Source organism: Otolemur garnettii, unplaced genomic scaffold (genome assembly GCF_000181295.1).
Source record: "Otolemur garnettii isolate 467f Iridium unplaced genomic scaffold, OtoGar3 scaffold00016, whole genome shotgun sequence".
Taxonomy (NCBI): domain Eukaryota; kingdom Metazoa; phylum Chordata; class Mammalia; order Primates; family Galagidae; genus Otolemur; species Otolemur garnettii.
In genome coordinates this window covers 8790382-8801584 of record NW_003852411.1, presented here as the reverse complement: position 1 = coordinate 8801584, position 11203 = coordinate 8790382, and the positions used below count along the sequence as shown (strand labels likewise).

The following is an 11203-nucleotide window of genomic DNA, read 5'->3' as shown; positions in this document are numbered from 1 at the left end:
GTGGCATTACAGCTCACAGCAACCTCCAACTCCTGGGGCTCAAGCGAGCCTCCTGCCTCCGCCTCCCAAGTAGCTGGGACCACAGGCGCCCGCCACAACTCCTGGCTATTTTTTTGGTTGCAGCCGTCATTGTTTGGTGGGTCCGGCCTGGATTCGAACCCGCCACCTTTGTTGTACGTGGCTGGCGCCCTAGCCGGTTGAGCCACAGGCGCCGAGCCAAGCAATTCTTTCTAATTAACATTTTTTGTGTAAATTTAAGTGGTACAAGTGCAGGTTTATTACGTGGTTACATTGCTTAGTGGTGAATTCTGGGCTTTTAGTTTAACCATTACCTGCGTAGTGCACTTTGTGCCCTTTAGGTTATTTCTTATCCCTTCTCCTCTTCCCGCTCGTCTCTAATTCACGAGCACCTAGGCTGCTCATTCTAGCTGACTCTCCCTTCCTCTTGACAAAGTTTGTGTATCTTTAAACATTGTTGCCCACTAAAATTCATTATTAAATGGGAATGTTGATTATAATAATGAGGAAATAATGTTATTTTTATACTGTACTTTATTTTGTGCTTTTTTTTTTTTTTTTTTTGCTTCTGCCCACCATGACATTCTTAGGACAAGAAAGAGAAAAAGACCTCAGCAACTTCTGCTAGTTCAGCTCTAAGACCAGTTCCATCAGAGAAGAGAAAACTGGTGAGTGTTTAGATACCATGACCAACTATGTTATTTATATTAAAATTTTAATTTATAGTTAGGATCCCCCCCACTACTTTCCCCTAATTATTTCTTTCTGTTATCCTTGCTTTTTGTTAGCCAATAGAATGAAAACCAGTGTTGGCGTTTTTCTTTCTTCAACTCATTAAAAAGCTTTTAAGTTCTTTATTTCTTGTGCAGATAGACTGTAGCATGTGAGATTAGACAACATGGGTAAAATTGAGACAGTTTTTAAGTCTTCTGTATAGGTGATTATATTTGTCTTTACAAGTGTCCTTTTGAGATAGTGAAGGCAGATAGATTGTTTGCATTTTCACATTTGGAAATTGAGATCCAGAAGGTCAAATGAATTATCCAACGACACAAAACTTAATACAGCAGCAGAACCAAGTGTCCGGGTCCACAATGCTGTGTCTCCGGCCCTGACCCAGGGCCTTGTCAGAGCCAGGATGCTAGGACTCGGCCCCGGCCCACCCAACTGTCTAGATGCAGGCCTCTGTGCCAGCTTACTCGGGGTAGGTCTTATTCAGGTCTCAGTGCTGAAGCACCTTAGAAGTCAGAGTCAATATTTGTAGAAGCGAGCATCTCAGCAGTAATCTCTCAGCGGCAGTCTTAGGAGGAGGAGCACCAATCAGGCGTTCTCCAAGCAAGAAGCGGAGCCTAAGGACGAGCCTCGGTTAACTTCTCCCAAAGCTGTTTATAGAAGTAATCCTGTGGCCGCCTATGCCACAGCTGTGGAGACTGCTAACCAGTGATGTACATACTTCCATGCTCTCGTGGATCTCACTAATGAGAGCCAATGATATTAAATCCCTTCCCCAATCCCTTATTGCCAAAGTATTTCTCACAGGTGCCTCCTACAGCCAAGTCCAGGTCTTTATGTTCTCATACAAGTAATTAGAAGCAGTGACAGCAGATTAAACCCCTCCGTGGGTGATTGATGAAGTACTTAACACCAAATTGAAGTATACACACATGTATGTTAAACTATCCTGGATATATATACAATTTTTGTGTGCATATATATATGTATCTATGTATATATGTGTGTGTACATATATATCCTGTGAGTTATAAGAGAAAAGTAAGGAAAGTTACAAGGAAGCAAAATTGTGTTTTTAAGAATTTACTTGTTTGTAAGACAGCAACTGAAAGTACTGTTAAAAAATGTATTTACTTGTTTTGAGTTTTCATATAGTTTCAATATATTTTTACTGTGTTAACCATAAAACACTGAGTTCATCACATTTCTTCTCTGCTAAAAAGTCTTCACTCACTGTTTAGTTTGTCATGTAAGGCTCTTTTAAATTTGCTCACACCTTACGATTCAGTTGTTTTTCCTTTTCCTTTAAGAGTCCTTTTGCCTTTGGCTTGGCAGGTTCATTTTCTTTCTGCTGAATTTATACTAGTCATCCTCAGCTGCTTAGAATTGCTACGCTTTCTTAGCTCAATATGCCGTCTTTCATTTTTAACCCATATTTCAGTCTTTAGGATCTATTTTGCCTCCCTGTTTTTTGGGGCACCTTTCATCATTCAGTGGTTGAAATTTTGAACTCTTTGAGTACTTATTTAGTATTCTTCTTTGACACTGAGTTATGTCCTTGTATTAGGTTATTTGTACATATCCATATTCTTTCTTCATCCTTATCTTTTTACTTCAGTTTTTTTTACAAATACAATGGGATGTCTTTTTACTTTGCTCTAAGCTCTTAAGGACAGGGACTGTTACCTTATGTTTCTCTTATCTTTCTTGTGCCTGGCCTTGTGCCCCCAGAGTACATAGAGAGACAGAATGATAGAGAGTCAGATAAATCTGGTTTCAATGATAGCTCTGCTACTAACTTGCTTTGTGACATTGAGGAAAATGCCCTGCTCAGTTGTAGCGTTGGGTACTTCAGCCGTAAAATAGGGATAATGATAAATCTGCCTCACAAAATTATTGGAAGGATTAAGTAAATCATGTCAGCTTTCTCAGTGATAGATCTGTGAAAAAAAATATTGTCTGTAACAAAAGTTCGAGGTACAGTTTATATTTTCTAAGTGATAGACTTTTTTTTAATTTCAGAAATCAGATCATACAGATATTCTGTACTATCAAACAAACGGGAGACAAGAATTGAAAAGGTAAATTTCTCCTTTTTCTTATCTTTTCATTTTTTGGGCTTAGAAAATATTTAGATTTGAAAAAAAATTGTTTTCACTTTGATTAGCACTATTTCACATGCAGATATCTCTAGCTGTATCACGGATTATGATGATTGACTTTTCTTAAATTTGATATAAATTTAAGAAAAAGTTGAGTAGAACACAAATCTATCAAAACTCTCTTGTTTAAAAAACACTCAAATAGGGGTGGTGCCCGTGGCTCATTTGGTAGGGTGCCGGGCCCTTATATTGAGGGTGGCGGGTTTGAACCTGACCCGGCCAAACTGCAACAAAAAAATAGCCAGGTGTTGTGGCGGGCGCCTATAGTCCCAGCTACTCAGGAGGCTGAGGCAAGAGAATTGCCTAAGCCCAGGAGTTGGAGGTTGCTGTGAGCGTCCTGTGAGAGGGCGATAAAGTAAGACTCTCTAAAAATAAATAAATAAATAAAAACCAAATAAAATGTAAATTTTTATTTCAGGTGATTTGATTTTGACATATAAGATACGTAACTTCATTACTTATACTTGTGAAAGAAGTTGTGAGGCTTAGAAGTTTTGTATACATCATTTTTATATATTACCTGTGAAGAGAATATGTATCTCATTGAATGGATATGGCTTTAAAGAGTATTAACTAACCAGCATGTAGTTATAGGTAGAGGACTTGGGGACTGATGGTAGGAATACTATAAATTATTTTTCTTTAATTTCTGTTTTTTTCCTCTATAATTTTCAAGAATTTTGTGGTAAAAGAATTTCTTGCCACTGACGGGGTTAAATAAGTATAAGACATATAATGTGTGTCAAAAGTTTGATCAAGGCTTTGATTAGAAGTAAGATCAAGGCTTCCCTGAAAATAGGGAGTTGGGAAAAACAATTAAAATGGCATTAGATATATAAATAAAGAGGTCTGCTTCCCAGTCTCAGTTCAATATCTGCTAAAAACAATAAAAATTCAACTTACTTCTGACTCTTCTTCAGTTCTTTTTAATCATCTCCCTCTGTTTTTTTTGTGTGTGATACTTTGCATCTGTTCAAGTATATTCTTTTCTTTCTTTTTTTTTTTTTTGAGATGGAGTCTCAAGCTGTTGCCCTGGGTAGAGTGCCATGGCGTCACAGCTCACAGCAAACTCCAACTCGTGGGCTTAAGTGACTCTCTTGCTTCAGCCTCCCAAGTACCTGGGACTACAGGCACCCACCACAATGCCCGGCTATTTTTTGGTTGTAGTTGTCATTATTGGTTGGCAGGCTGGGGCTGGATTCGAACCCGCCAGCTCTGGTGTATGTGGCTGGCACCCCAGCCGCTTGAGCTACAGGCGCCAAGCCTGTTGAAGTATATTCTAAATTTCATGTTATCTTGACTATCACTTGCTAAACTTTTGAACTAGATTTTTAATGCCTTTGCACTGATGTTCTTTTTAAAAGCATTTTAAGTTCTGAAATACTGCTTGACTTTTCATTAGTTACTTTTTTGTTTAAAGGCACATCATTAAGTCCTTGGTCACACATCCATGTATAAAAGAGTAAAGTATAAATAGACTTCTGATCTATATCAGAAGATCATGTCTTCTGATGAAGATCATGTCATGTAGTCTTTGGAAATAAGAAGAAACAATGTTATTGAGTTCTTTTGAGACTAGAATTTGAATTTTTCTAAGGGTGCATTGAAGTTTACCTTTACTTCAGTATTCAAAATCTGTTGTTTGGCTTCAGCCATTGGCGCGCTGGATCTTTGCATGTTTACCTCAGTAACATTTACTGTGCCTGAAACCCAGGTGTGATCAGTGTTCATGCCATTTTGTGGGTTACCGTCATACCATACTATGATAACAGCATCAGTAATATGAACAAAACATGTCGTTAATATCTGAATATTCACTTTCAGACATTGGTAAGTACTCTAGATACAAGTTTTTTTTTTTTTTTTTTTTTAAATTGTAGATACAAGTTTTAGTGAAAATTTTCCTTAGCCAAAGAAAACTATGTGAAATGCAAGATATTTTAGAACTTCCTGGTCATGTATTTGTACAAAATATTAAAAAAATATGGTGGGAACTATCACATATTTAAATGATAATTTGGACAAAGGAAAGCTGTAATACTGTGCATAATAGACACTGCCATCAACAGTGTGGGATTTCTAACAGCCACTGCTTGCTACCCGAGAAAGTGGTTCATTTGCTGTTGTTGTTTAGCTGTTGGATAAGTAAACAGATATTTCCTTCAAGGTTATAAGTCTTAAATGGTTTATAGAATTTTCTATAGAAATCTCCCCATAATTCAGTTCCTGGGAGGCATGCAAACAGTGAAAGCTAAGACGCAGATGAAAAAAATCAGAAAGAATTTTATCATCTGGGAAGCCAGTTTTACTGCACTATTACTGTAATTTCTGTTCCATGGTTTAAGTACAAATAAATGTATTGGCAGGAAAAATAGAAGCAAAGATAACAATCTGAAGTCTGCTTTTCAAATTCAGAAAGTTTTCAGAACTCAATGTTTTCAGTATTTGGAAAGCATTTCTTTAGTTGGTAAATGCACAGTTTCAGGTTTTGGGATTTCTTTGATAAAAAGATATATCATCATCATTAATTAAATCATTAAGTCTAGGAGTTGAAGAGGAAATAAATTTTTACCTCAGTTACTATTAGAGGTGGTAGTATTCCATCAGCAGTACTCATTACTGGCAGAAGTAGCCAAAATAATACCTTATTCTTAAAAATTGACCTGAGTTGGAAGTGTATATATAATTTAGTATCCTAAATGTGCTTTATGATGATCAGTAGAGCAGTCTGGCAGCTGATAATGTTAAGAAATTATTGTTTCTATGGTGTCATATGCTAAAATGTTTGTTACTAAATTTTTATTTATTTATTTATTTATTTTTGAGACAGGAGCCTCAAGCTGTCCCCTTGGGTAGAGTGCTGTGGCATCTCAGCTCACAGCAACCTCCAATTCCTGGGCTCAAGCGAGTCTTCTGCCTCTGCCTCCCAAGTAGCTGGGACCACAGGCGCCCGCCACAACACCCAGCTATTTTTTGGTTGCAGCCGTCATTGTTGTTTGGCGGCCTGGGCTAGATGGGCTGGATTCGAACCCGCTACCTTGGGTGTACGTGCCTGGCGCCTTAGCCACTTGAGCCACAGGCGCCAAGCCTGTTACTAAATTTTTAAATAGTCTAATGATAATAATTAAATTTTGGACAAGATTTCACATTTATTTTTATATCCCAGGAATTCAGTGTAAGATAGTGATATTTAGCTTCAGTTGAGTGTTGATTTTAATGCTAAATCATTCACAAAGAATAAATGTTTACTAAATGTCTTTTATCTGAAAAGATCTCAAAACTTTAATATTTGGGGCTGCAAATATAAAGCTGCATTATCTCAATATAGCATTTGACAAAACTAGTTGGTATTATATATTGTTTAAGTTCATTTCTGATTTTTTTTACCCTGGTATAGATTTCTAAAATAGGAATTAGAGAAGTCAAAGAGTCCGGGCATTTTTAGAGCTGTTAATTTACATTGTCAAATTCCTTTGTAGAAAAGTTATATCATTTTGCATTTACACCAGAAACATATGAGAGGGTCCATTTTCCATCACCTTGCCAGTGTTTACCATTATCATAAATTCTGCTTATTTGCTTATAGAAGGAAGTGGTATGTTACTGTTATAATGTCTGTGGTTACTAAGAAGTCAGACGTAATGTTTTTTAGCTATTCCCTTTTTCTCATTAATTTTCTGTTTATGCCTTAGTCTAGACTCTTAGTACTTTTTGAAGAGCTTTTAATCTGCTAAGGCTAATAAGCTATTATGTATCTGGCAAATACTACTGTATTCTTTTAATTTTTATTAATTTATTATTAATTTTTAACAGGAAGTTCTCTACTAAGAAATCGGGTAAACATTCCCTTTTTCCCTTCTAGTTTTTAAGGGGTTAACATGAAATATAGTAATTGTGATAATAACAATTGTTTTATACTTAAGTATTTAATCCATTTGGAATTTTTGTTGTCATGTATCATATATGGCTGTAAATTGGTTGATTTTTTTCCAAATAGCAAACCAATTATTCTAATGCCACTTGTGGAGTAATTCTTTCTACTTCATTCTTAAGGGTAGCCATTTCTTTCTTTTTATGAAGTTTAATGTTGCGCCAGTTTTGTTATCCCTAACTAATATAATATGATGCTACTTTATGCATAATTGTATTGTAACCTAGGCTTCTGTGCTGCTTTACAGATTGAATGTTGAAATTGATGTTCTTAAAAAGAGACCAAAAATCAGTTCTTCATCCCAAGGATCTATTAAATTCCAAGAAACATCATATTCAAATGATAATCAAATTATTTCACAGAGTCCTTCTTCAAATGGAAATAAAAAAGATACAAGTAGATGTATAGATTTTAAACTTAAAGATATCAAGTTCACAAATGTTAGGAGTAAGTTTGACCATGGAATTAAAAACCTTAGCAGTCCTACGATTGCCAATGATGTGAAACCTAAAGCTGAAGGCCAGGCCGATGAAAAGAAATGGACTCACTTACGTGCTCAGAGGGAGAAGATGAAAGAACTCAAGAAAGAAAGGAACCATAAATTTAGAGACAGTTCTGAAAAATATGTCTTGGAGAAATGCAAGAAAAATCAAGTTTCTCAGGATTATAATTCCAACAAGATAGCTAAGGAACATCTCGAATCTAAAAGGAAGGTTAGTGCCAAAATCCCAGTGAACTCCTGCGATTCCCTCCAGAAGCCTGCAGAAGAAAATGTCTTCAATTTAGATTTTAACAAGTTAGAGACTAACCAGGAAAAAAAAGAGTGCCTGGAAAGTTCTGAGGTTTCATTAAATTTGTCTAGGCACAAAATGGAACATTTCTTTTCAGATTCCACGTGTAAGTGGACTCATATGTGGAAAGGAAAATACCATGAGCGTCAAGGAAGTAATGATTCAAATTCTAGAGAAAACCTAACCCAGGTAAGGTAATACCAAATGAGGAACATCATGTTGCATTGCAGCAGTGAATTTATTAACATAGTTGGGTTTTTAGTTGTTTCTCTTGCCAATAATAATTATAGGAGGTTGACTCAAATTTATTCATGAAGATAGGTGTTGGTTTCTTTACTTCCTTTAATTCCAGGTTCCTTAGAAAGATAGCTTGGGAGATATCAAGGATTCATGATAGAAGGGAATGTATAAAAATGTGAAAAGAAGCAGTTGTAGAGAGTCCTTTGAAAAAGCACTGTGACAATCTCTTAGGCTCTTCAAGAGCCCGATACTGGAGAAGACTGAGAGGTCAATATTCTGAATAGTGTATTCCTTTAATAGGTTACTTTTTATTATGCCACTGTGTGTCAGGCACTGCAGTAAAATAGTTTGTAAGAGACAACATAGTCTTTTTTTCAGAGACTTACTCATGTGAGAAGAGATACAAGCAATTTCCTTAACTATGACAAAGTCTTTACTATGAGAATATAAAGCAGGTATTGGCATCGCTTTGTGTGCTTTGGAGGGATTAGTTAAGAAGGGTTTACTGGGGAGAGTAACATTTAAACTGAGAATTAAGTAATGAGTAGAGTTACTCCTAGTAACTAGTTAACGAGTAACTAGTTACTCCTAGGATTAGTTAAGAAGGGTTTACTGGGGAGAGTAACATTTAAACTGAGAATTAAGTAATGAGTAGAGTTACTCCTAGTAACTAGTTAAGGAGTAACGAGTTACTCCTAGGATTAGTTAAGAAGGGTTTACTGGGGAGAGTAACATTTAAACTGAAAATTAAGTAAAGAGAGAGTTACTTCTAGTCTAGGTGAAGTAGGGTGGGATGGGAGAAGCAGGGATATTCTGGGCAAAGGGAAATAACTGTGTGAGCAGAGATCCAGGATAGAGAATTTGAAACGCCTGTTTTGCTTTTAAAATATGTAATAGGCCGGGTGCAGTGGTTCACGCCTGTAATCCCAGCATTTGAGAGGCCGAGGCAGCTGGATTGCCTGAGCGCACAAGTTCAAGATCAGCCTGAGCCAAAGCTAGACCTTGTCTCTAAAACTAGCTGGGCACTGTGGTGGGTGCCTATAGTCCCAGCTACTTTGGAGGCTGAGACAAGAGGTTCACTTGAGCCCAAGAATTGGAGGTTGCTATGAGCTATGATATCATGGCACTCTACCAAGGGTGACAAAGTGAGACCCTTGTCTCAAATAAAATAAAATATGAAATAAATTGGTACTTGTGGACTATTTGAGAACCTAATATCTATAGCTTTGTTTTTATGGCAAATAAAATTGTTTACCTTCTAGAGAACTTTTAGAGCTTTAGAACTTTAGAACTTTAGAACTTCTGAATTTCTGACACTTAGAAACTGCTTATAAACAGGAGCGGTTAAGTCTAAAAATCTCTTTTTAGATATTGAGACGATAATTATGCAGCAGTGCAAGGTATTTCTTATGAAAAATGGAAGGTTTATAACTATGGATGCCAGAAGAGCTTGAGAGGGAGTATTTTTATTTATTTTTTAAGACAGAGTCTCACTTTGTCACCCTTAGTAGAGTGCTGTGGTGTCATAGCTCACAGCAACCTCAAACTCTTGGGGTCAACCGATCCTCTTACCTCAGCCTTCCAAGTAGCTGGGACCACAGGTGCCCACCACAACACGTGGCTGTTTTTAGAGATGAGGTCTCGCTCTGGTTCAGGCTGGTCTCCAACCTGTGAGCTCAGGCAGTCCACCTGCCTTGGCCTCCCAAGTGCTGGGATTATAGGCGTGCACCCAGCCAAGAGGGAGTATTTTTAGTTCAGGTGAACTTGAAGGGTTCCAAAGAGGGAAAGAATTGAGTTTGTTGTTCTTACTGCATTTGTACCAGAAAGAACTTCCAGTTATTCCTCTTATCTTATAATCACTTGTCTAGAATAGAATGAAAGAAAGGAACTTGAAGTTGCCACTGTGTTCAGTGATCATCATCATTGTGTTGCTTGCTGTTTCCCTTGTGCTGTCCGTCTAAGAAACGGTATGCAAAATTTCTGCAGTGTAGGTTGTAGTTTCTTTTGGTCTCTGTATAGAATTACTACATAAACCAAAAGAGGTACATAGCAAGAATATTAAGTTGTAGGGGAAGCAGTTTTTTCATGGCTAATTCCAGTTATCTGAATTAACTTTTTATAAAATGTTTCTCTGAGAGCAGAATTATCTGACTTAAAGTCAGTTAGACATAAGAGCAGCAAGTAAATATTCTCCTTATCTGAAGCATATTTAGCATATTATTATTTTTTTGTGACAGAATCTTACAGTGTCATCCCCAGAAGAGTGCATTTGCATCACAGCTCACAGCAACCTCAAACTCTTGGGCTCAAGCGATTCTCTTGCTCAGCCTCCCAAGTGGCTGGGACTTTAGGTGCCCGCCACAATGCCTGGCTAGTTTTTTTTTGTTGTTGTTGTTTGTTTAGCAGGCCCGAGCCAGGTTCAAACCCACCAGTCCCGGTGCATATGGCTGGTGCCCTAACAGCTGAGCTACGGGCACTGAGCCAATTTAGTGTATTACTAACAGTAGATAATCACCTTAATACCATGTTTATTATTTTGTCTTACATATTAATACCTCAATAGATAATTATTTTCTTACAATAACGAGTGTACTTTACAAAGAAGTAAGGATATTTTCTGGATTTAGTAATCCTGTTATTTAGTAACTCTGTTATACTTTCTAAAGAAAAAAATACCTCATTTTATTTATTAAGTTTTATAATCCTTTTATGAAGACCCTTCTCAGTTTACTGCCTCTTCCATTGCAAATTAATGTTCTTGAGATTTTTTTTGTGTGTGTGTGTTTAGTAGGCCTGGGCCAGGTTTAAACCCACTGGTCCGAGAGCATGTGGCTGGCGCCCTAACCACTGAGCTACAGGAGCCCAGCCAGTTCTTGAGATTTATGGTTTATAGGCCACTTTTTGAAAATAGCATCCCAGCTTGGTGGCCATAGCAGAGTAGTTACAGCGCCAGCCACATACACTGAGGCTGGCGGGTTTGAACCTGGCCCGGGCCAGGTGAACAACAATGACAACTGCAACAAAAAAAATAGCCAGGAGTTGTGGTGGGCACCTGTAGTCCCAGGTACTTGGGACGCTGAGGCAAGAGAATCACTTAAGCCCAAGAGTTTGAGGTTGCTGTGAGCTGTGATGCCACCACACTCTACTGCGGGCAACAAAGTCAGATTCTATCTCAAGAAAAGAAAATAGGCTCGGTGCCTATAGCTCAACCAGCTAAGGCGCCAGCCACGTACACCTAAGGTGGCGGGTTTGAATCCCCAGCCCGGACCTGCCAAACAACAATGACGGCTGCAACCAAAAAATAGCCGGGCGTTGTGGCGGGCGCCTGT

The 11203-nt window shown here is 37.7% G+C and overlaps 1 protein-coding gene across 4 annotated transcripts in view; it reads left to right on the top strand.

Annotated features, from left to right (window-relative positions):
* The window catches only part of SWT1 (SWT1, RNA endoribonuclease homolog), a 111333-nt gene that overhangs the window by 6755 nt on the left and 93375 nt on the right, over positions 1 to 11203 (top strand). For all 4 annotated transcript variants that reach the window (XM_023510831.1, XM_023510829.1, XM_003785624.3 and 1 more), the window contains exons 3-5: positions 609 to 686; positions 2773 to 2831; positions 7091 to 7823. In XM_023510831.1, the coding sequence (XP_023366599.1) occupies positions 609 to 686; positions 2773 to 2831; positions 7091 to 7823 (870 nt within the window). The remainder of the gene's footprint in view (positions 1 to 608; positions 687 to 2772; positions 2832 to 7090; positions 7824 to 11203) is intronic.